Source organism: Gymnogyps californianus, chromosome 9 (genome assembly GCF_018139145.2).
Source record: "Gymnogyps californianus isolate 813 chromosome 9, ASM1813914v2, whole genome shotgun sequence".
Classification (NCBI taxonomy): Eukaryota; Metazoa; Chordata; class Aves; order Accipitriformes; family Cathartidae; genus Gymnogyps; species Gymnogyps californianus.
In genome coordinates, this window is record NC_059479.1 from 10,196,106 (window position 1) to 10,222,607 (window position 26,502).

The 26,502-nt window shown below is 37.7% G+C and overlaps 1 protein-coding gene across 5 annotated transcripts in view; it reads left to right on the forward strand.

The window, feature by feature from the left end:
- The window catches only part of KLHL13 (kelch like family member 13), a 91,373-nt gene extending 65,087 nt beyond the window's left edge, over window positions 1–26,286 (forward strand). For 4 of the 5 annotated variants that reach the window (XM_050902080.1, XM_050902081.1, XM_050902078.1 and 1 more), the window contains 5 exons: window positions 929–1,061; window positions 1,315–1,511; window positions 8,994–9,789; window positions 17,383–17,496; window positions 19,537–26,286. In XM_050902080.1, coding sequence (XP_050758037.1) covers window positions 929–1,061; window positions 1,315–1,511; window positions 8,994–9,789; window positions 17,383–17,496; window positions 19,537–20,024 — 1,728 coding nt within the window. In that variant the 3' untranslated portion in view covers window positions 20,025–26,286. The remainder of the gene's footprint in view (window positions 1–928; window positions 1,062–1,314; window positions 1,512–8,993; window positions 9,790–17,382; window positions 17,497–19,536) is intronic. The other variant, XM_050902079.1, reaches the window with a different exon arrangement.
- Window positions 26,287–26,502: the final 216 nt, after the last annotated feature.

Consider the following 26,502-nt stretch of genomic DNA (forward strand, 5'->3'; position numbering starts at 1 on the left):
CATTTTTTCATTTGCACTCTGTTCTTTCCTGTGTGCCAGATTTGATTGTTAATTTCTACTTACCTTTGCGGTTTTAAAAATACAGCCTTGCTTTAAGATATCTTAAATTTTAAACCATGCGGGCTGATGCCAAGACTGCTCTAAGTGTTAAATTTGTAAAGACAATACTTACATTCTTGTTAGTGCTAGAAAAACATCAGACATGCCTAATTGAAGGAATTTGTTTTATGTTTGAGCTTCTGTTCTGCAGTGCGTGAAGGAGGCGAGTATTCCACCCACCCTCCAGTATCCTCAACCGGGAGTATCTTTAGAGGAAAATCTTTCTCTAGGATGCTATTGTAAATGACTTTATTACAGTTAGCCATTATAAGTAATTCGGAAAAGATCAGATATATCATATCTTACTTTTGAGTTTTTGCCATGTAAACTTCAGTAATAAATTTGATAATCATGGAACCAGGTGACCGCTTTCCTTTCAGGCCCCAGTATTTTGCAGCCTCATAGGTTGCAAACACTTAAACTGGTGTGGAACAGAAATATGTCTAGAATGCATATGTGTCTGGAAAGGGTAGGTCCAAAAAGATATCAGTCCCTACCTGAACCAATTGCTGGAGTGCAAGCTTACAAAACAAACTCCTTCCTGAAAATAACTTAATTAGCGGAATAAAGCTACTTTCTAAGGCCCAGTGTACTTTGCATTCTTCAGCCATTTCTGGAAAATAATTATTATTCTGCTTGTTTTCCAATGAATAATTATCATTGAATATATTAGAGATAATGGCTGTAAGATGACAAATTATTTCTTAGCGACTTTTTGGAACTACACTACATATGTACATAAAAGTAAGTATTTACATAAGGGAAATGAAAGAGATTCCTGCTCCTCTCCCAAATCAAATGGATGCTTCATATTATGCTCTTCTTGCAGGGTTTTGACCAACTGCGGGTAGAAGGTTTGCTTTGTGATGTGACGCTTGTTCCAGGAGATGGTGATGAAGTGTTTCCAGTTCACAGAGCAATGATGGCTTCTGCAAGTGATTACTTCAAGGCTATGTTCACAGGTGGTGTTTTTGTTAAAGTAATACATACTGCTATCTCCAAATTGCCATCGTTTGGACACTCAGACACATGTTCAGTGCTGTGTGTGAATCAGCCCAGGACTGCGAACAACTCTATGTAATTGTACTCTCTCTACTGTTGCATATGGGTTTTTAAATTAAACTTTAAAATTATATTTTAATTTTGTATAAGTTTATGAAATTATTTCAGCCCAGTCAAAATGATCATATAAACTTACCTACATGTCTTTTTCAGGAGGAATGAAGGAACAGGATTTAATGTGCATTAAGCTTCATGGCGTGAACAAAATAGGCCTAAAGAAGATCATTGATTTCATTTATACTGCAAAACTTTCCCTTAACATGGACAACCTTCAGGACACTCTGGAAGCTGCCAGTTTTTTGCAGATTTTACCTGTTTTGGACTTCTGTAAAGTGTTTCTTATTTCTGGGGTAAGACTTACTATTTGTTTCATGTTTACAATGATTAAGACCTTGGTATGGGGTTTTTTTAATAACAATGACTGTAATAGTCAAAGTTAAGTCTAAAACTTGCCAGTATTCATAATTTGGATTCACAAGGAACAAGTTTGCTTTGTAGTTTTCTTGAAATTTTTTTCTTCCGAGTATTATGTACAGTGTGAGTTTGATATAAATGTTATACCACATTAAAATTCTTCTAATTCCGAAGCATATTGCAGTGATGATAGCAGCAATGATGATTTGTTACTGGATTTCTTAGTTCATGCCCTCACACTCTATATCCTTCCATAAGGAAGCTACTTCGTGAGTTAAACTGAAAAAAATAATAGAAAGGCGAGCTGCTGTTGCTGTCTGTTAATATACTTTCTCGAAACCCCTTTGTTTTGAGGAACGAAGTGATCAATTGTAATGATCATCACAGAGACCATTACGTCTTCTTTGTAAACCAGTGAACTTGGTCACACTCCTTTAGAATAATATATCCTCTAAAGGGATTACTAGTAGGGACGTTACGGAAGTGTTGGTTACATGAGAAAAGCAGCTACAAGGATTTTACGTTGATTGCCATATTTTGCTAGAACTAAAAATGGCTTTGAATGCCTACTGGGAAATGTTTTTTCACAATGACCAAAATAAGTGCTTTTGTAAGCAGGGGACAGCCCCCAAAGTAGCAACCCTCTCCTCTTCTACCAATAATGGTTAGTTAAAAGAATGATACTTACATAGGACGGTTGCTTTTGTGCAATTGGAACAAATAAAAAGTTTGCCCTGCAAAGCAGTATACTGTAGTTCCAATGCAGTACAGTCTACTTATGGTTTAGAGTTGCCCTGCTGATTTTTATTTATTGTAGGGATTAAAATCTCAGGTCCTGAACCCACTCTTGGGAGAGGGGGAACTTTGATAACAACCTTTTTTTCCTCCTCCTTTCCTTCCCTTTTTCAGACTTGGTGTCCTGTTTTGTTTGAGGGTGTGCTTTGGAGAAGAATGCCATGCTCCCTTCAAGTTGAATGTCAAACAGTTTTGCAGCTTTCTCTGTATTAAAAACAAACTTCTGTTTTTGCAAAACCCAGTGGTAACTGGGTTCTTGTGTAAGCTTTTTCCTGGGTTCTGTCTTCATGGGCGGGAAAAGGCATAAAAGGCATGTAAGGAAAGAGATGTGACCTGAAAACACTCCTTCATTTATCTGGCTCCAACCTCTTGTTAAAAGCATTGGATTTATGCTCCTCTGTTTAATCGTGTTGTTTAGTAAGCATAGCTCACATACACATTTGATCAGCTTGGGTTGTTTTTCAGACGTTTTATTTTTTGAATGTCCTTTACTTCTTAAATCTCAGATATTGGAGGTTTCAGGGTCTCACTGCATGACTGCACTCATTCTAGCATTACAGTCAACTTACTGCATACATTTTGTATGCTTCAGTTATGTTCACTTTATTTCTATAGTTAAAACAGTGCAATCTCAGAATATGGGTGCAGTTACCGGTTTTCTAACTTAAACACAGTATATAAGCAATGCCAATATATGATGCTTCAATACGTTTCCTAGTTCTTACCCTGCTGTCTTGTATTAATACAACTCTTTGTCCTGCCAACAATAAGGAGCATCTACTTTGTGGGGTTGCAGAATGAGAGAGCTGTAAGAGCTGTGCTGTCAAAGCAGTTCTGCCTAGAGACACACTTTGGCATTATTTTTAATGTTTCCTGGAGGTTTTCTGATGTTAATTGCTTATATACCTCACTAGAAATCTCACTTTACCTGTAACAGGGAAACTGGTGTGTTCTGCATGAATGACAATATTATTTGGAATTCAGCTTTCTGATAGTCTGTAATGAGAAATAAAGTAGTAGGTATTCCCATTGCTTCTCAGAGTACAGGCTCAGAAATGTGACCTCCCTAATGCAAACATGTACTGGAATTTATGCAAACAAGAGGACTCCAAGCTGCTAATGACAGCAATCTGTTTCATAAGGAAAATGTTAAAGGCATTTAGGCTCTATAACACTACTGCTTTGCTTCTAATTTTGGCATGTTTTCTAATTGGCCACTTCTCTGAGAATGTTGTGATAATGTCTCATTAATCTTAATACTCTTAAAGCCTACACCACCTATTTTATGTTGTTCAGGGTTTTTTTACCTTCCAAAATGATGCAATCTGCCTCTCCAGGGTTGACATTGCTATAATGCCAACTGGGAATAAGGTCTTGGTGTTCTTTTGAATCAGGGATTTGGAGCGACCTCCCTTTGATGGGAGGTGAGCCCCAGGGCCACCGTGTTGCCCGTTCCCCTTTCTGGGTAGGGCAGCTGCTTGTTTCTTTTGCTTTCTTAGGGAAAGAGCTTTTTTCATCTTAAATGGTGTTATTTGGAAGAATTTTTTTCATTGTTTAAAATGCTTGTTTTCTGAAGGTTCCTTCACTTATGATGTTGACTCAGTCACTGTTTTGGTTCCAGTAAGAAACGTCTCGTTTGATACTATATTTTGAAAGAATCAGGAAGACTTTATTCATTCTCTTAATTTTATTGATTCTCTTTTCTGAAATACTTTAATTTATACCGATGTCTAAGGGGACATAATCTCATTCATTGTATAACTGTAGAGAAAGTACAAAACTAAGTTTGTGCTGTTAGCCTACTTATGTTCTCAGCATCCTTGTATAAAGAATTTTTGAATGAACTTACTCTTGAATTTGTTGGAACAGGAACAAGAGTTGGTGAGCAAATGGATTGGTTTCTTTTGCTTTTTTTAATTACCATATCTTAGCTTTACAAATAGTACTCTCCATTATACTAGTTTCACTCCATTTTTGAAGGAGCATTTCTGTAATTTAAATGAGTTTTCTGAGCAAGTCTTGAGCTTATTTCTACTGAAATTAGCTGACTGAGAGCAGCATCTGAGAGCTGATGTAACCATTCCCAGACAAATACTTAATTGTCTTTGAATTGTCTAGGGAGTCCATTATTAAAGAGATTACAGAAGTCAGTTTATGTAAAGCATAATGTAACTGTGTTACTTCATAAGAGGGTATTGGAAATATTTACAAAGAAAAAAATAAGCTTAAGGTAACAGCTTAGTTTGTGTAGAAAATGGTGAGACCTTCAAAGAACGGCATATGTTGTAGCTGACTTGTAAGTGTTCTTTTATTTGTTCTGCATTTACACCACTCCGGTCAAGTAGCCCATTGCTCTCATAATCTTTGCTGTGCAGCCAGACTGACTCCCAGAGAAATACTGGAATACTTCCTAAGATGTTTTCAGTCTTACTTTTAGTATTGTTTTTAAATATTTATAGCTATACGATAGACTAGGACTGCTCCCAGGTTCATATCTAAATGAGGCATAATGTAATTAAAATTAATAAAAATGCTGTGGAAATGTTTTCAGAGTAGTGAGTGCTAGAGAACACACAATAACGTTTTTGCAAAAGTAGCAGCAGTGTACAAAATGCAGAAAGATGAGAAACCTATCCGAGTAAATTACAACACTCGGGAAAATCACAGTGTAATGGGGAAGGGGATGTTATACTGTAATTAAAGAAAACATTCTAAAACACTGAAAATTAATGTCTTGGCTGTACCTTTCATGTAGCTGCATAAGAAAATTTTATTCCTTCTATAATTGTGGCTTACATTTTTGTAACAACTAGCAAATTGTCAAATATTGAGGTCTCAATATTTGCAAGTCTGTCTTGTCACAAGAACTTGGTTAACTGAGGATGGAGCAAGACGGTCTCAGTTTTGTGGGAGCGTGGGATCTAATGCCGGGGCCGGTTCTGCCAGCCACCAGAAATCCACCTTTTCTCATGTGGGGGTGCGATTGATTCTGTTTTCTGACCTGGTCAAATTTCTGTGCTGTTATTTCTGGACTTCTGTATATGGGAACCCACAGAAAAATTGAAGATTTCAGGGGAATGTAAGCTCTTTTAAACTTACACCCTTTGAAACACCGTGTTAAGTGCTTCAATGTCTAATAGTCATTGAAACAAAAGAAAGTTAGACGCCTAGGTATTTTGTGGTATTGGGCTTGAGGACTTGATGTTCTGTGCATGTTATTTCTCCTGAATTGTTCTCCAGGGTTCTCATGCTTGCAGTCATTTTGCTCTGTGTCCAGTTTTGTGGTATTTTATAGTCAATTAAGTTTTTACCAGAGCTTGGGAAGTGATTGCCTCAAAATTTCAAAGAATTAAGTCAACTGCTTTCTCGACGAAGTACTTTGGCTTTTGCATTTGGTTTTTCAGGCTGTAATAATACTGTGCTGTGCTTGACCTTTCTTTTTGAAAAGCTTTTTAGTATTTTCTGGAACTTTTACTTCTGCTTTGTAATGAGCAATTACAATGAGTAATGTGAATGAGCAGCTCTGTGCAGTAGTCAAAGCCCAAGTAAAATAGGGTTTATTTAAAAATTCTCGACTTCATAAGAAGTTGCTTAGCTGTTTGACCACTTATGGCTTTTAGCTGGTTCTGTGTGAGTATCTTTAGTTACTGGATTCACTGTACAGCCAGTCTTACATTTTCATCTGACATTTCCATTCCTCCCATTTGCTTCAGTGGGATTTCCAGAAGTAGCAGTTCCTTCTGTTGATGAGTTGCTGATTGACTGACTTCCCCAGGGAACGGTTTCCACACCTCTCATAAGTACCATAGCATAAGTCAAACTTTTTTTTTTGAAAATCAACACTTGAGTAACTTAAGTACTTAAGTGTTTAAATAGCATTATTGTACTTTAACACTGTCCGATTTTGAATATTTAAGTGGAACTGACTATTGCATTTCATTCTGTTGAAGGATTACTTTTTGGCTCAGGACTTAAGAATCTCTAGAGTATATATTTTTATGACTGAAATCTTTGCAATATAATTTAGCTTGGTACGTTGGTTGTTATCTTAGAGCACAGTAAAATTGGTAATAGTACTTTTGGCAAGGAAAGTAACCTTTAAGAAAATATTTAATATGGTACCCTGATTTGAGGTGAGTGGTGGAATTTGTCGGTGAGCCAAACAAAGTGCACAATTTCATAAGCATAATGGGGAGTACTTGCAATCATAGTATGAAAAAAACCCCAACCCTTAGTGCAGTACAATTCCGGTGGATTAATTAAGGGTAGTATAAGGTAAATTTTCTGAGTGTTAGGGGGTGACTAGAAACTGCTGATGTCATGTTCATCAGTCGTTAACAATGTGTAATGTGTCAATAAATTTCTCAAACGTAAGCGTTCCAGGAATACATTCAATTGCATAGATTTACAGTGTAACAGTTATAATACATTAACTGGATGCATGCTGGGCACTTGATAACTGGCATGCATTCTGCAATAGGTCTAAATACTTCATTGCAACCTGAACACCATGTACCAATGGTATGTAATCTGTACCTTTTTTGCTTTGATCTTTTGACTTCAAGCATGCCTTTTCTGTATGCAATAATATCTTTGTCTGCTTACCTTGATATGGAGAAATTGCTGCATCTCTGTAGTTCGATGCCAGTAAATGTATTCCAAAGTAGTTTTTAAATACAATAACTGTATAGCAAGAGTTAAGATTTGTGGTATACTCTGTCAGCTGTTTGTTAAGGGGTGATTTTTCCATTGTTTTATTTTTATTATACAGCTTGAAAGAAATTTTAGAAGTAAGAATGTCCTGTTTCATTTACTTAAATTAAGGTATGCTGTTACTTCCATCATGCAGTTAATTTATGTAAAATAAAAATCCTAAAAGGAAATGTACAGAAATTAGTTTGATACTGACTCTCAAAAACAGTCAAAAGAAGAAAAAATGTTTCTTAAGCATCAGAGAATGTTTATATCAAAATAAAATCACATCAGCTGGCAATGACCTATAGAACAATGTGGTCTGACTTCTAATACAAAAATAATTTCCATGTATATATTGCACAGATTTTTTTATAATAGAACTCCTGACAGTCTGCTACACATTCATCTTCTAGATAGGACCTGATTACAGGGTTAGTGTTCCTGGAGATGAAGAATAAGATTTGGAACCTTTGACTGTATCAAGGTGTTTCAGGATGTGTGAATGAAGACTTTTGATGACTGCAGATCTTAACTCTAGGGCAAGTTAGGTCAGTTTCTAGTGAATTAAAAAAATCTCCTATTCCCATAATCATTAAACTTTTGAATTGTCTAGTATTAAAGGGCAATGATCAGATTGAGTTATACAGTATTAAAATCTTGTAATCTCTGTCATGACCAGAAGGTCATTTGAAGGTTTTTGAATTCTTAAGCTGCAATCAGGTCATAGTCTTCAATCTTTATAATCTTTTTAAAAATAACCATGAGATTTGGAAGCTTAAATTCTTTTGGCATTACAAATACAACGAGAATCACAAGTTGTGGGAATTCTCAACATTGAGTAGGACTGACATGCACAGAGACTAGAAAGCATGTGTAGATGAAGCTTGGATTAGAATAAGGATTGAATGCAAAAAACCCCTGCAATTCTCAGCAAGAAGCGTTTGAAAATTGACTTGCTTTGCATATGTACCATAGAGCTTGCTGAAATGAATTGGCTGGGTTTACTGGAGACCTGCCTTAAGTTATGTCCCATCCCTCCCATCTTTCTTCCTCCTTCTTCCTTGGATCCCAAGTGACCTCAGAAATTTAGGAGCCAAAGATGTAAGAAAGGTAGATGCAGCAGCAGTGTAAGAGAGATGGTTACCAAGATATGGTCACTCAAGTATTGAATTAAATTAGGGTGTGATCCATACTGCTAAAGCATTTCATGTGCCTAGGTATTTCTAGGGGGAATCTTCCTAGGTTCACTATTTAAAAAAAAAAAAAATTATATATATATATATAAAAAATAAAATCACTACTTTTGTCTTATTTTTGACATGTATTTAATTTTCAACATATTCCGTAAGAGCACTCCCTTGACTTACTAAAGATCCAATTTTGTTCATTTCTAAGGAATGTATTCATGGAATTGAACACTGTAAATAAATTGTCTGAAATATGTGGCACTGGAGAGGTAGCTGTGCAGCTCTTTGGCTGCATTGTGACAATACAATTTTAATAATATTAGAAAATGTCTAATGGCAAGACCTATTTTTGCATTACTCTCTGTAACCTTGGGCTGATCACCTCTCCCTTTACTTTCCACATGTCTTTCTTACAAAGATGTTTGCAGAGCTTTACAAAGATGAAGTGCTGTATAATTGCTGTGTATCATCATTGTATAATGTATTTGACATAATTAATATATGCCATCTGCTTGTTACTTGTCTCATTTCTTCCTTCAAAATAAGGCATACATTGGGTCTCCCCTTGCAGTCATGAATATATAAATAGCATTGAATATTTATTTGCTCATGTGTAAATCACCTTGAGCATTGCGAAATGATGAAATATTGGTGATTCCATAGTATTCATTAAATTCTACATTATCATTTAGACACCAAATTAAGAAAGTGTTTTGATTCCTCTTTCTGTTTACTTAATAGGTTTCGTTGGAAAACTGTGTTGAGGTTGGGCGAATTGCCAACACATACAATCTCACAGAAGTGGATAAATATGTTAATAACTTCATCCTGAAGAACTTCCCTGCATTATTAAGTACTGGTGAATTTGTGAAACTCCCCTTTGAACGTCTTGCCTTTGTGCTTTCAAGTAATAGCCTTAAGCACTGCACTGAACTTGAACTCTTCAAGGCAGCTTGTCGCTGGCTACGGTATGAGGAGCCTCGGATGGAGTACGCTGCAAAGCTAATGAAGAACATCAGGTTTCCACTGATGACGCCCCAGGATCTTATTAACTATGTTCAAACGGTGGACTTCATGAGAACTGACAATACCTGTGTAAACTTGCTATTGGAAGCCAGCAATTACCAAATGATGCCATACATGCAACCGGTTATGCAGTCGGAGAGAACTGCCATTCGATCGGACAGTACTCACTTGGTGACATTGGGGGGAGTGCTGAGGCAGCAGCTGGTTGTCAGCAAGGAGTTAAGGATGTATGATGAAAAGGCCCACGAATGGAAATCCTTGGCTCCTATGGATGCACCAAGGTACCAGCACGGCATCGCCGTGATTGGAAACTTTCTTTACGTAGTTGGGGGCCAGAGCAATTACGACACAAAAGGAAAGACGGCGGTTGACACGGTCTTTAGGTTTGATCCTCGCTACAACAAGTGGATGCAAGTTGCATCTTTAAATGAGAAGCGCACCTTCTTCCACCTAAGTGCCCTCAAAGGACATTTGTATGCAGTCGGTGGTCGAAATGCAGCGGGTGAGCTAGGTGAGTGTTTCTCCTGAAGCACGGCTTCTTGCCTTGCCTTGCTTTTTAGGCCTTGAAATACTGTGCTGCCCTGTGAAAGGGGGGAGAGGGAACAAGTTGTTGGTGTGCAGCTTCTTTCTGGCAATGCTGCAAATGCATAGAGAAATTTGTCTGGATAGTATTAGCAGTTAATTAAAGGGCTTCCACAAAAAAATTTCCAAATACATGTTTCTTGTGTATTGATGCATAATATCCAATGTCTTCACCTTTATTGTCAAACATGAAGCGTGTGTGTCTACCTGTGTAAGTGTGTGTGTATAAATGCAACTATGTACAAAAAATCATTACTTAAGCTGAGAAACCAAACCCACTCTTTTCACTCCTAAGGGATACATGACTTTCTAGCTGAAACTCACTGTTGAATGAAGGTTACATTTTAAAAGATGCAAATTTTCTGGAATAGTCATTTTGAAATGCTAGTAATTTTTTTTTAAAGGTAGGCTAATGACTGAGTGATTTGTTTCACTCACAGATCAGTAAGATCCAGATGTCCTGACATTCTGGACTTTTAAAATTACTAAAAATGTTATATTTTGCCCGGGATCTTGTGACTACACAGTTAACTTATTTATATGAATGACTCTGTGCTGCTGCCTCCTTTTTTCCTTGCAAATGATGATTCATTTTACTTGACCAAAAAAAGAAAAAAAATCAATTTCAGGGAAATACGATGGTTGGAAACAAAGAATAAATACATAGTAACTTTAAATTTAACAAAAGTCTGTAGAGGATGGCTCATATTAATCCACTGCATTTTCCAAAGCCATAGTGGTTAGCATTTGCAGTCAAGTCTGGGAGCGTACACTCAATTGTAAATTTGTCTGTGCTTTAAAATTGAAAGGTTACAGTGACTATGCTTGGAATTTTAGCATAATATTATATTTAACCAGATGTAACAATCCATTATTTTGTTTGCTGCTTTCAGCCCAATACTTAACTGTGTCAAGTCTTTCTGGCAGTATTTCTTGCTGCTAAGATTTGCTTTTCAGAAATGCACTGATATCTTTAAGTGCAGTGAGAAACATGTTTAATTGAAACAGTACAAAACCTAATTTGTGCTGCAGCATCTGTGATATTTCTTTTTAATTAATGCATCTCAGTCATTCACATACACTTTGTTTCATGATCGTATTGCAAACTTTCTTAGGAAACATACAGTACATTGCTTCCACTACACAAAACTGGGCTGGTTTTGCTAGAAGTTTAAAATCTATTCTAATATTTGATGAAATTTGACATTTAAAAATGCCACCTGTTTCCAAACAACATGGAAAACTGTTTTGCAATAACTTGTTTTTCCTAGACAGCCATTTTCTGATGCAGATCCAGAGGTTTTCAGAGTTCTTAGATGTCACTTTACGTGAAAATACGTTCTAAAAGGCAGCTTAATACCCTGCAAAAGACCAACCATACAAACTAGCATGTATTGATCTTTATCTTGAGTATCAGAAAACCTGACCTTCATTGAGCTATTTTCTAATGGTATGAATTAATAGCAGATAATCAGATTGCTGTCCTTGTGTACTGTACCACTTAAACAGAGTGGGGTTACGTCAGTGAAAAAGTTGCAAGTCTAACAAAATCAATATGAAATAACACTGTCACCAAGCCAGTGCAACCTGTGTGTAGAGCAGGCTTTAAGTGCAGTGTTTTTCTTAAGTTAGATCAAGCAGTATTGTTCTGCTGACCTCAACTCTTCTGCAGCTTTAATTAAAATACAAAATCTATCACCTGTCTAAAATTGTTCTGAAAAGATATCATTAAAATGCCGCAACGATTTCCACACGGACCTGAAAAATGTCATTGGATCATTCTGTGGGAAGAGCACTCTATAAATGCTAAATATTGTAGCTGTCTGATGCTTTGATTTGGGGCTTCAGTTTCTTTTCTTGTTAATTGTGAGGCAAGTCACTTTTCATTTTCATGTTTCTTTCATAAACCTTGACAGCTGAAAGATGAAATCCAGCTTAAACTTGCCATTCTCTTCAGATGAGAAACTTTCAAGCTTTTCATAGAAGAGAAGGTCAAATGTGTGTTGGACAGGTATTAAAGAAGTTGCCCTTGGGTTCAAACTAATTTCAATCTGTTGTTAGAGAGGAAGAATTCCCAAAACCTAAATGCAGCTTTCTGGAAGATCAGCCCTTATGGAAAAGGGCTAAAGGATTAAAGTTACTAAAATGAATTTCTTTATGCCAGTGAATGTCAGGAGAAAAAATAATAAAAATTATACTTTTTTGAGGCTCTTTATCAAGCCTTCCCAAAACAATTTTCAGATGTTTAATCTTCTGAGAACTTTGTAAATACCACTTTCTACGTCAGTAGTATGTGCTTTAGCGGTAATAGACAGCTACTGTTTTAACAGTACATGCTACTGAGAAGTTTGGTTCATTGGTAAGGACGAGTGAATTTGCACGTACGTGGTACATGCATCGGAATATGGTAAATGTATCTTTGAAACATACCGAATTATGAAATTATAATTCACATTTTTCGACCCTGTGAAAACTTCGGGCTGTGCAGAAGCATGTACCACTCCTAGAAGGATTGTGCATAATTCTCGTTGGTTCATTTTAAATGTCAAAGCAGGCATCTGCCAAAGAAACTCCCAGAAGGCAGGGAGAAGAGCACTCCTGCATGAGGAGGAGAACAGCACGTCTGGAGAAGGCAGGTGTGCAAAAGGCAAGACTTTTGGAAAAGGAGACAAAGGGAAAACCAGGTGTCGTTCACAGAGATGCTCATGAAGCAGAGCTCATCGGCCATTTCCAGCTGTGCTGTTGTGCAGAGCACTGGATATGGTTTTGTCTTCTCAGACAAGTAGATTTTTGTAGCTCTTTTTTGAAAGAGTTCAGTTGTGGTGCTTGATGATGGCAGAAGCTGTGCCTTCAAGTATTAGAAAACTTGTGCAGTTAGGTACTTTCCAGATACTTCAGGCTCTGTTGTTGATAGGCTTGAGTGGAGTTTGAGATTTTTATATATGGGCTTTTTCTAAGCACTTTAGAGGATGTTGAGTTGTGACTGAACCACAGATTCATTGATACCTTCATCATTATGCTGCAATAAAGACAGAAAGAGAAGACTTCTAGTCCAGGGCAGGACTGTTACTTGTTCTTCTGACCCCCTGCCCAACAAGTGGGAAGGCATTTATTTTCCAGGTGCCCTCTATGATGCTTAACCCTCAAGTCAAACAACTCCTTGTTTATGTAAAAACTTCTCTTGTAAGCCTATATAATGTAAGTATTTCAAATGTTGTTGGTTAAGAAGAAAAATATGCATCATTACCCCGCTGGGCTGTTTGCTGTCTGTGTAGTACTGTGAATATTGAACCAAAGTGTGAACTGGAGGACCTCTTGCATAGAAGCTTGTTTTGAAGTGGCTCCTTGCTGTGCTAGGGACAAAATTACTCAGGGCTCTGTTTAGTTTAACCAAGTCAACTTTGAGTTCTACAGAAGCAAGCTATGTTGTAGAAATAATATAACAAAATGAAGATCCTGGGTTTTGGGACATCACACACAGTTGCTAAGTGCTGCTGTAATAAACTTCAAAACACATTAGAAGCTACTGACAGAGGAGTGATAAATATCTGTATACCCCTCAAATAGCAACACAGATGGCACTATAAAATGAGTGCAGACTGAGCATCCCTTGGGACTGTCAAAACTTTGTGGTTTTTTGAGATTGCTTAATTCTAGTAAAATAAGGCCTGTCTTTCCAGGGTTATGGTAATGAACAGATCAGAAGTTCCACTGTTAAGCATAAATAAAGCCTGATTTGAATCATTCATGCCGTTGGGAGAATGAATCCATCAGTCTCATGCTATATAGGATATATACTTAGGTTCAGTAAAGTAGCAGTTCTTTTGAGTGTTTTGTGAACTGTGCTCTGTCTGGAGATGATGTATAGAACATCCTGATGCCTCTCTTAAATTGATGGGCACCTTTTAATAGCTGAAATTTGGAATATTTTTTCCTTTTCAGTGCAGAGGGGGATCTTGTTAAGAGAGAGAAGTGGAATGACCTTGCAAGGAAACAGGGAAACTACGCAGAACAACCCGAGGGGACTGTAGGGTTTTTTCAGCTGGGGAATAATTAGCTTTGTTTTAGAGCATGGTAGATTTGAGTTGGAATGATTTGTCTGAAATACTGTCAAACAGTATTTTAGTTCTACTGGGGGTGTTTGAGAGAATTATGAAGCCACATCAGAAAGTGAGGGATCTTGGGCTCAACAGCATCCTTTCTCAGATAACTGATGTCTTTACAATGTGGTGATAGTGATGGCATTAATGTATACCAATTTCTGCATGTTTTATTTTCCCTTGCTAAAGTGATCTTTTGACTATGGTTTCTCTCTTAAGTGCAGTCTGTAGTGCAGAGCGAGATAAACAGTTGTCCGGCGTTGAATGTCATGTTAATCTGGTTGCTGCTGGCTTTGCAATTGCTTTGCACATACTCTGCTCTTCCTGTCCTTACAGTGTATTAGAAATTTAAGTTCCTCACCTCAGCACAGAGTGGAAGCGCTATGGGAAAGAGGATGCCTTTGTTTGTGTGAAAGCAAGTAGAATGATGATTTTGGTGCAGCGTAGCAGCGAACAGCAGGTCGGAAGGGTCTGCTGTCAGGGTAGAACTGGGACAGCTATAATTACTTGCATGTCAAATCTGTTTTTCTCTGTTCTTGAAATTTCTGCACATCTTTGTTTTCTTCTGATTGCTAAATAGAGCAGAGTAGAAAGGAGCTTTCCTTTTTAGAAAAGAATATTGGAATGGATGAATACATTTATACAAGAAAGCATGGGTTTATTTGGGGATTGGGCAAATACTGTGTGTGGTGTCAAGATGGCAGTACACAGAAATACAACTCATAGATTTTAGGTGTAATTTGTGGAATCAATTCTTTGTGCCTATACCTTTATTTGGGCAAGAGGCTGTCTCCAGCATTCACTGGCTTTATGGCTGTGTAAGTCCTTGATGGATATACAAAGTCTGCAGGATATCAAATGGGGAAAAATATCAAAATTTTTTAAGAGGAGGTTTTTTACTTTGAAAAAAAAATAAAAAAATAATCAAGCCTGACTTTAAAAACTTTCGTTGTAGAAGAATGCTTGAATGCCTTTTTGTACCATTCCTTATGCAGACTTTTATCTACCTGTACATGTGTGTAATGTGAAAGGCAGCTCGAGGCTCATTTCCAATGCTGAGGTAGGAAATGCGGTAAAAAGAAGGCTAGATTGTAGAAGTGTTCAGTGAAGGACTGATCTCTTAGACTAAACTTGGGAACTTGCCCATATTGGGCAGGTTTTTTAAATCGTGAATTTGGCATGTCAACAGTAGTGTATAGACACACTTGACTTCGGTTATTTTGCATCAGTTTTTTATTTTTTGTCCATCTTACAAAGCCCTGAGATGGCTGGCATAACTGGGAGTCCATGTGCAAGGCACTCTTACAAAACCAGAAGCACTTCCATTGCTATTTTTAAACAGTTTCAAGAATATGAAATTAATCATTTCATACTTGCGAATCAATGTATTTAATTTGTTTGAAAGAAACATGAATTTACTGTGTTTTGCCTTACATCATGAAGTTAATGTTCTGGACCAGCACTCTTCTGTATTTTTTAAATTTAAATTTCAGCTCCTGGGTGGGGAAAAGCTGAAGAAAATGCAGTGCACTGTAACAATTTAGCAATTCTTATGTGCAATATAGATTTTTGTTTTTATTTTATTTTTAACCTTAGATGATGCTGAACTGGTTGTCAAACAGTATCCCTGACACTGGAACTGGAAGCTGCTATTTTGAGTGTGTCTACTTGAGATACTAATTGCATGGAATTACAAAATATCATCCTGTTTTGCAACAATAAGGAGGTTTTGCATTTTACAGCAGCTAAAAGATAACTCAGAAGGTCACTGTGGTGTGCTCTTTGCTAAATTTTTCCATGACTAGGGATTTTTTTGGTGGTAGTCTGAGACCATAGCTATACCTTACTCTTCCAAAATGCTCCAAAGGATTTTTTTTTTTTTTAAAAGGCAGATTTGGAGTTAGGGTGAGGTACCTTATAGTCACTGCATGAGTGTTACTGATTGATGTACTTTACTGGCCTGGACAGTACTGCTAATTCTGCAGGCTTATACTAACACTAACTAGTTTCTACCTTTAAAATGGCAAGTTTCTCAGCTTCTAATTTTTTTTTGTCTGTTTCAGTTGATGTGTAATTCTGTACTGTAAGTCACAATCACTGATTCCATAGAGCTGACTCAGATTTTCTACCCTTGATTGAATAAAAAGCTTGTTCTAGAGCAAGTAAAATGCCACTTTCAAAGACAGATTCAATTTTGTACACATAGCCCATAAACCTCTCTTCAGAGATTAAGCATTGTATAACAAACATTAGAATCTGATTCTTAATTTAATTATTTAAAATTAAATTTAATTTGTCTTTAAGATAACACAATTATTGATAATTGCTTTGTGCATCATAAGGTCACTATATTACAGGGTTTTTCAGGATCTCTTGCCCCTCTGGTCATATCGTACTATTCAAGCTGCCAATCTCTACAACTTGCTCAGATCCATTATTAAATCTGTTTTCTATTTCTATTCTCTGTGTTTATTGCATAGCTCTTTTCCTGCAACCCCACATCTCTTCCATCCCACTTCGAAGAGAGGATTCCTTCTCAGAAATGCTTTCTCTAAGGACACCTGGGCTCTGGGTTTCTTTTTAACTTAGTACTGACCACTGCAGTTTCTGATTTGATAAATCCTTTGATCATTTTAACATTCCAATTCACAAAGAAAACTGCACAAATGGAGCTGTGTATTGACACAGGCACTGCTTCTCTCCATTCGAGATTCAGTGATGTTTCATCTTGTATTTTTTTTAAAGCTTGGCTTTTGTAAACTGTTTGAATTAGTGACTTGCATATGCTGTGCTGTGTGTTGCTGTGCAAGTACTTAAAACATTGCAAGGCAATAGAAAATTAGTCAACAGTTGCTGCCCCCTTTTGAGGGCACAGGACCATTTCGATGTGAAATACCAAGAGGAAAATCTAGCCTGATTTTCTGCATGGGTGGGATGTTGCTGAAGACATGGGTCTGTTCTGATTGCCAGATGTATTGATCCTCTTTGAGATAGGTTTTAAGTTTATTCTCTATCTCTCTACAGCAGACACTGAAGGGAGTTGTACAAGAGGAAAGGGTAGAAAAGCTGAATTCACCCAGCTTCGTTGCCATTTTCTCTGATGTCCTACAGCTGTGCCTCTGGCAGGGTTCAGGAGCTGGGGCAGGCTGTGTGTCAGGCAGGAATGGGAATGAGACAAGTGGAAGGCAAGAATGCAAGAGGGTTTTTTCTTCCTTTTTGTTCTTCTGGGATGAGGCTTGAGGTTTTTCTGTATTGTGTCTCGACATAATGCTCAATAATTCCCTTGACACTTTCTCAGCTGAACAATGTTTCTCATTGATACTTCCTCTGTTTATGAATATATTACTGCCACTGCGACTGTACTCAAAATCAAACTGCCATGCTACCTTCAACATTTTTATATTCTCATTTGTTTTAAACAGCCACTGTGGAATGTTACAATCCCAGAATGAATGAATGGAGCTATGTCGCAAAAATGAATGAACCCCACTATGGTCATGCTGGAACTGTGTATGGGGGATTAATGTATATTTCAGGTAAATAATTCCTATGATCATATCACCTCTATGAACCAATTACTTATCTAACTTTTCCTGTTTCAGTGGGAGATAATAAAAATTAGTCTCTGGTTGCAGTAGGTTTGTCATGGTATAAGCAGTGATGCAATTTCCTATGAAGCCAGTCAAATAGCATATATACTGCAGAGTCTGAGAAAATTACTTTAGATGATATTATGCGTTTACATAGTAAATGACAGCTCTGAATTCCAAAGCAGTTATTCACTTTAACTGTCAGAATACATTTTTCTGTGGCAACACCACATATATACACTTATATAGCAATAACCATTAAACACATCCTCTTTGATACATTTTGGAAAGCATTGGAAATTTTAATACTGTAAAGAACAACATCTGCCTTCATTGAGCCGATGGAAAGGGCTAAGTTTTCATGTTAATCACAATATACGAATGATGTCTGTACTTTCACTGGTCTTTCATTTGTAATATGCTCAGTCCTATATGTCACCGAGGTTAGTTTCATTCCTTTTTTTTCCAAACTGGGGGCAATAGGTTTTCTGAAAATCTGGTATCTGCTCAATTTTTAAAGAGGATTCAATCTGTCTGCCAATGATCTCTACAGAGATCACAGACCTATGTATGTTCTCCTACTGCGATTTTAAGGGATGTCCTCTAAGAACTAAGCTGAAATTCAGGGTGGGAGGTGGGACAAGGTACTTGGCTGTAAAGAACTGTTGGGGAGATGCACTGGAGCAGATTGATCTTTGGGTATTTTGAATCAGGGGGCCTTGTGCCAGTAGTCTCGGAGGGATTTCTTTTAAAACTTACCATAAGGTACAGCTGCTTATTTTTCTATGAGCAAGTCCATTAAGCTAGCTTCTAATCATTGTGCTGCTATTTGTACTTTTTTTCCATTTTGCTTGTTTTACTGCAGGTGGCACATGTATATGCTCCCTGCTGTGTTTTTTCACGTAGATGCTGTGTATTTCCCACAGATTTTTCTTTTCCTCCTGTCCTCTTGGATATCCCTGTGAGACTAGACACTTTTGGGGTTGAAAATGTGAAGATTGGTTCCTTTGTCATTAAAGCGTCTTCTCTCTGACAGGCTCCCAAGCACTGCCACTACTATGGCTGTCATTGTCAGGGCTGGACAGTCCTCCTATTTTTTCTGTATTTAATTCTTACTGTCCAATTGAAGAATTAAGTACTTTCTTGCATAACTCCTGTAGACACAATGCCATCTCTGTCTGCTAATAATCCAAGCATGATAATTCAATGTTGAATGGTTAGCCCAGCAGGAGGTTGTTCAGTAGCAGTGTGTTCTCTGCATATTTTTTAGCACCTCAAATACAGTTGCATTATGGTTTTAAACCATAGCTAATAAGCCTACGGTGTCTGAAATTGGTGTGACTGCTTTCCGACCTGCCTAGTGACCTTGCGGAAAGGTGGGACATTTCATCCACTGATGGGAAATCACCCTGTGATTTTCCCTGAAGCCTCTCCAACTGCTTTTGCAGGGAACTATGGAAAAGGTAAATATAGAGAGAACCATAGGCATCTATTAACAGAAGAATATTTGAAATCTGTGTCCTCTCTCTCTTCAGTTCAAGTTGATGGAAAAAAGTTTTCTGAAGAAAATTCTGCTGTGTGATAGGACCACTTAAAACACAATAGCGTAGTATCAAAATTTGAAAGGGAAATGGATTCCTGTTTTCTTGATGGTGAGAAACAAAACTACTGAACTGAACAAATGTAAGCAAAGAAATAATTATGCCAAAATGAAGCATAGGTAGCAATTTTCTGTTCTTTTAATCTGCCAGTATCATCTTATGTAATGAAGTACTGTATGAGACATGGCTTCTTTCCACATTCAGATTTAAAGGAACAAGGTACATTAAAAATGTCATTTGAAATGGAGTACATGTGATAGTAATCTAAGCTAAAGTGAAGAAGTTTTAAGGAAGATGGAATTCATTCACTAAAATGTATTTTTTTTTTTGCTATTTAATGCTTATTAGGGTGAGCACTACTCTAACATGTTTTTTATTTCTCTAGGGGGAATTACCCACGATACTTTCCAAAAGGAACTTATGTGTTTTGACCCTGACACAGACAAATGGACTCAGAAAGCTCCGATGACGACAGTCAGAGGTCTGCATTGCATGTGTACTGTAGGAGACAAGCTATATGTTATTGGTGGAAATCACTTTAGAGGAACAAGTGATTATGATGATGTTCTAAGCTGTGAATATTACTCACCAACTCTAGACCAGTGGACTCCAATTGCTGCCATGTTACGTGGGCAAAGTGATGTTGGGGTTGCTGTCTTTGAAAATAAAATCTATGTTGTTGGAGGATATTCTTGGAATAATCGGTGTATGGTGGAAATAGTTCAGAAATATGATCCAGAAAAAGATGAGTGGCATAAAGTATTTGACCTTCCAGAATCACTTGGTGGCATTCGAGCCTGCACTCTTACCGTTTTCCCACCAGAGGACAATACAGGGTCACCGTCTAGAGAATCTCCTCTTTCGGCACCTTAGAAACATCCCTTGACTTATGATGTTGTAGTAACACCTTTGCACTGCATCATGGAGTCTATTATTTTTCTTCAGTAGTTTCTGTTAGGCTTAGCCTACAGCATTTCGTACAATTACTGGAAAAAAAAAGACTTTGACATTATTTGTGCTGTTTGTTTGGCCTAGAATGTTTGTGAAGTGGTTAACAAAAAAAGATGTACTCACCCGAGCCAAATGTTTAACAAATGAGAAGATATTGTCTATAAAATGTATGAACTAGGTACGTTATTAATGTTGTGTATTCGGTATGAGGTACCTTATAGCTTACATTTGGAAGCCCAATGAGTCAAATTTGAAGACTTTATATTGAACACGTTCTTTCACTAAATTTCATGTTGAAATCCTTTTTCCTTTCATTTTTGACTGCAGATTACAAGGGGAGGTAGACCACATCAATGTGAACTATGACAGAAGGTTGCCAAGGGGCCTGAGCTACCTCCCTCTTTTCACAGAGTATTTTTGACATATCTGTTTACCCACCTGACTTTGTGGGTGCTTTCAGAGCATATGAAGTTTCTTAGGCAGAGGGGAGAAATAAAATAATTTTAAAATATTAGCACTATACAGGAAGCGGACCTTGTTTTTTATAACATATATTGAGTGTTTTTCCTGAGTCGGTTGAGTGATGCTTCAGACAAAAGACTTAAAATGTTTGGGTTTTTTTAATTTGGATTTTTTCAGGAATTGGCTTCCGCTTCATGGGAGCACACACTATTAACAAATGGGAATTCAGTGCAGTTGTATATTCTGTTGTATGCCTGTACTGAATATAGGTAGATAAGGGCTAGAAACATTAACTTACGCCACTGAATTTGACCAAATCGTTTCATCAGATCAAATTTAATCTACCTTTTCTCCTGTGCTGTTGAGATAACTGGCATAATGTGTCCTCTGTATAGTCTCAGTTAATAAGGTTATTTAGCACAAAGTGCAGCTTCAGCGAGAGAGCTGCTTTTGCTCAGTGAACTTGGACTCCCACGTTTTACCTTCTTCTGTTCAATAAAACTTTTAACTGCAGTTATTCAGTCTAAGCTACCTCATTAATGTATTTGGTTTTCTTCTTCTGCCTCACTGTCTCCAGGATACGCATTACGTATATCTGTGTGGGTAGATTAATTTGCTAGGAAACCAATGCAGAAGTGATCATGAATGGGTATTTTTGACCTACTTTTAAGAAACTATTTTGGCCTCATGTGTTAATTTTATTGTTAAGGACTGACAAAAGAACAAACTGTCTTAATTTTTTTCATGGAGAACTACTGCTTGTGTGCAGCCGTGCAAATTTTCAGAAATCTTTGCTCCAAAATACAGTGCACTGCTGACAAATTGCAGCTCTGAGTGCTTATAGAAGGCTAATACCATCGTGCTTGTTCTGAACTTCCCGTTGTATGTTACAAGTGGTTTTGCTAATGAACACAGTCAGAGGGGCATCATCTGGGGAAAACTGTTTAAATCAACTTATTTTATTGTGTTACCTATTACCAATAACCCTGTAAAGCTTAATAGACTTTTGTTGGAAGTATGCTATTTGTATTTTGTCCCTGCTTGATGCATCAAGCAGCAGTATTACTATGGTGTCAGTTTTGGAAGTACTGATATTTATTCTTTATGCAGTTTACTAGTAATGATCACTACCAAAATGTTATGTGTAAGCTTTAGGTTTTATAATTGTTTTGGTTAAAATCAAAAGCAATTCTTCCTCTTCAAAAAAAAAAAAAAAAAATCTTAATTCTGCGTAGCTGTGCAAGGTTGTTACAGGTGTTAATAGTGGCACCAGTGGATACTCTTGGAAAGCAGCCAGTCAAGATGAATTGATTCATCACCTTAAGAATATGCTTCTAATGCTGTGCAAAGCACCAGACAGGAAAATGTTGCTCTGTCGCTTAATTATATGTCAGCCATTTAAGTGTTACATGCTACTAATTTTTTTCCAGCTCAGAGACCAGATTTTAGAGCTTGCTTGAGTTTAAATCCCCTGAAATCCATATTCCATTTCTATTTTATTAATTGAACTAATAACTATTTTATTAAACTAAACTTCAGTTGCAACTGAAGTAGTTGCAACTCCTTTTGGATAATGGAAATATATCCTGCTGTCTGTATGCTGGGGATGAGGAGATGCACTGTTTAAAAGTGGGTATCTTCACTGGTATTCTCCATTTGGAAGAAGCTTAGCGTGGGTTCTAACCATTATGAGATGGTTAGAAGTCAGGATGTCAAAGTTTTGTGTCTGAGCCTTGAGAATAGCCCAGGAGCTGGTATATGGCCACAATGTAGAGATTTATCTTTTTTAGTGACTCATCTGTTCTACTGAAAGTGGAAGAATTCTTTTTGTATGTCATTTTGTCATCAGTGTTGGACATAGCATAGTGGATTAAATGTAGTGCCTCAATCAAATTAATCTTTGAGGTTTTTTCTTATATCTCCCTCTGGATTAAAGTGCTCATAATGATATTAGTTAACATCTACTCACCAGGACCGAAAAGCAAACATCAAAGATTTGCCAAAAACTGCGAACTATTTTCTTCTGTAATGCAGAATAAAATGACTTGATGCTCATTACATCTTTCTTAACCATAGCATAACAAACCCTTTCCATCTCTGAATCCACAGCTGTAGGTCTACATATAGATATAGCAGATATTCAATCTCCATTTTCAGTAAGGCTGCTTTTATGAAGAGTAAGCCCGTCATAGTATCTAGAGCCAGCAGTGTCCAGAAGATAAGCAGCTGCCTTTTTCATAACTCTTGAATGCTTTCCTTTTTGCAGTTATAGTACCTAAATTAGAAAAGCATCTGGATAAAAAGCAATTAGTAGATATTTGACCTGAATGTGAATAAGGCTCCATTAGTGTGCTAGCAGGGAGAGCCGCTGGAGCTGTCTGCCCTTCCCGATGATGGCAGACCTACACTGCAATCTCAGAATTCATTTGGACTTCGCTTTTTTTGGTGCCCAATTAGCAGCAAACGCCGAAAGTGCTCACTTCCATATACAACTTGTCAAAAGGCCTGGCTGATATTTCTGCAAAGAAACACAGCACTCTGAATGACTCAAGACGTCTGGGATGACATTTCCCTTGTGCTGTGTTTTGAAATAGGACAAGAATGATGGGAAGAAAACCTGGGAAAACCCAGATTATTTGAAGTTTCTTTGCCCTGTTCACATCAAAGAGCTGATCATCTGCAGATGTGCAGTTTTCTGTGGTTCCCTTTGCCTTAGAAACTTGTGTAAAGTCTAAGAGTCTGGCCTCGGGGAAGCAATTCATGGCAGGACCCAACCTGTCTTGGGGCATTTGCAGTCTTGGCATTCTTGGGATAATGGAGTTGTCATGAAGGGGTGAGAACTGGAGCAGCAGAAGGCAGCTGGCTGACGGCCTGACCTGTGGCTCTAGAGTTCACTTGTGCTGAAGAATCACTGTGAGTCTTAACCTGTTCCCAGGACAAAAATGAGTTGTTTTCTCGTACTAATGCTACTTTTAAATTGCCCGTTCTGTTTCTGAGGGGGGGAATCTTCAAGGACTAGCATTTTAGTAACAGTCAGAAGTTCAAACCAATAGTCTGATTCTTTGGCGGAATAATGGAAATCTTGGATTAGGGCGGTTTGCATACAGATAAATAAAATTCTCCCCAAAGGCTTACAGTCTTAATCTGATGGGCTGATTGGACACCAAAAAATAATTTGATGCCACAGCAATAAGTGCAATACAAATGTCTGGAGAAGTTTATAGCCAAAGATTTGGGGGATTATCTGATCTGGAGGATTATCTGATCTGGAAAGATCAGAACACTTCAAAAAAAAGTTCACTCTACCTACTAGAATTGTTCCTTCTTAATTTACCCTCCAGCTGGTAATTACCTCATCTTTGCATTGGTGTCTTACTCTGCTGGATGCTAGTTTTTTAATTCTTCCTTTTTGTAGCTGACATCTTTGTTACTTCCTCTGCTCCTAATCAGAATCGATAAAGCGTGAAGCTTTTCTAGTGGCATGGTCCTCACATCAAGGGAGAAAATAGCCCACTGCTGGTATGTAACATACTTTTGGTAAATGTAATCATAATTCAGCTTGTGTGTACTTGGAAATATAGAAGCAGTTTTAACCTAGTAAAAGGTATGTGTGTGTTGAAGGAGTAATGCGTGTCCCATTTCCTCCTGGCTTGCACCTTACATGGTGTTTTAGGTTGTGCGTAGTGATAGGCTACCCAGAGATCTGGAGGGTGAGTCAAGCTCTCTTACGTAGCACTTTATGCTTTCCATGCTCTGTGAAAGTGTTCTTTCCTTGCACAGCATATGTAGCTTATCAGGTATTTTTTTTCTTTTGTATTTTAGTTAAAATGTGAATGATAGTTCTTTGTGTACAGATGTGGTCAGGGAAAAAAGTCTTAAAATGCAGAGTTATGTATGCTTTTCTTAATGATAAAGTATTTGGTCCCATGAGTATTGCAGGACCCATTCAGCTGTGAAAAGGTGATTGCAATTTTGAGAACAAGCTAGGGAATTAGGATGACTTTACTGACTGGCACGAGTTCACATGTTCTTGTTGCCAGTCTTTTACACATCATTAAGTGAACTTTGTAGTCTGTAGGCTCTGTTGGACCTGCTGATTACCTGTTCTGGGGAAAATGTGATGGAATTTGTTCCACAACATATCTTACTCAGTAAAACAGCATGGCTAGTTTTTGTCAGGAATTCCAGCATTAGTGATGCACAGGAGTCCTCCAGAGTTATTTAATGACCAGGTGATTTGTAGAAGATGCAGCCCAGATAAGCTGGGAGTGGTGCTACAGCAGGAGCCATGCGTGGTTGACATTCCAGAAGGGATGATCTGGAATGGGGATTGCCTGCTCCTCTGTGTATTATTTTGGCTCTTGAATGCCGTTTTTTTCTCCATCTTTGGGAGTGTTTATTGCTGCTGTTTGGATTTTTCACTTTTTATTCATGAAATGAGTAATGCCTCTCTGAATCTGTAGTGGGAGTGAAAGGTTGAGTGGGTTCTTTCTGAGCTGCATGCTGTCAGGCTATCCACATATTCATTAAAAAGTTTTCTGTTCGGGGCTCTGTTCCCTAAACGTTTAGAAGAATTCTGTTTGCAATGTGAAAAGATCCCAAATGAAAATGTGTTTGGGACTGGAAACACAAAGCTAGTAAACTTGCATAGTAAAATTACAGTTCTAGGCAGAAAGAAAGCTTTTTTTTTTTGAGTTTGGCATGATTCAGAGGTTCATTTGGACATTGAGCTCACACAGACTGTCTGGAGCAATCTTTTTTTTTTTTAAATAATTTATAGTTGGCTTAGGTGAACCAGAGCTCAGTTGTTCATACCTGCTTGCACTCTTGGCTGGCCTGTCGCTGTGTTCTCCCCTAGACAGCTTTCTGCGCTGGCTGGCATCTGTTTTCTCTAGGCAAGTGGAAAAGCACCTCTCCTGTCTTCCATGCTGCCTGTTGATTGAGTTCCAAAATAAATCTGAGCTTTGATTCTTACATCTAACGTACGTTGTGGCTCTGGCCTGCTAAAGATCACGTGGAGCTGTGGAATGAGGACCATGGCTTTGACATCTAATTACCTACCAGCCCCTTGCTGCTTTGCAAGATGTTCCCAAACCCAGCTAAAATCTGTGTGCAGGAGGCAAATCTCTAAGGCTGACCTAAAATTTTAGTTACCCTGGCATCTAAAGACCACCAGAATCTCCTCATCCTCTTTTCAAGGAGGGTTGTGTACCAGAGCTGCTGAGTCCTCTGGAAGGGGGTAAATACAGCAACTCTTTGGTATGCAATACTTCTTTCTTGGCCATTGATTCTGCCCTTTCTTTCTTCTGTGCCTGTATGGAAATTGCAGGAGGGAGGGTCAGGGTTTGGTCACGCTTTCCAGATCCCAGTAGAGAGCAAGCTTGTTTACTCTCATCTCTCCGCACAACATTGGGAAAAAGAACTGTAGGAACACTTAAGATTTTAAACATTAACTCATGGAACAGTATCAATTAATGAAGGAAAAAATTAAAATTGGTCCATTTTAACATGTGTTCCCCATATCCAGGATTGTTCCAAAATACTTGGCCTCTGTTGGATTAACAACTTTGCCTTTATCTCCCTTATTCAACATCACTGTAAAAAAATTGCTTGGTTTCTTCTCCATTTGTTTTTCATTGCTTGTAACCTTTTCTTAGAAGTGTGGAAATAATTTTCCTTACATGTTTTATGCACCGAAATAAACACAACACTGATCACCTGAGTCCCCTCCCCGTGTTTCTTACGCAGTGCCTGCCAGTGTATCTTTCCATATTTTTTTACCCAAACCTTTAACAGCTGTCAATAAATATCGTTACAAAATCATGTAACTCCTGCTAATGGGTGCAGGCTCCTGTGCTGCATTGTTAGGTATGGTAAAGGGGGGTCATCCCTCTTCTTAACAATTAAATACTTCTGGGAAAAAAAAAATAATTTGCTT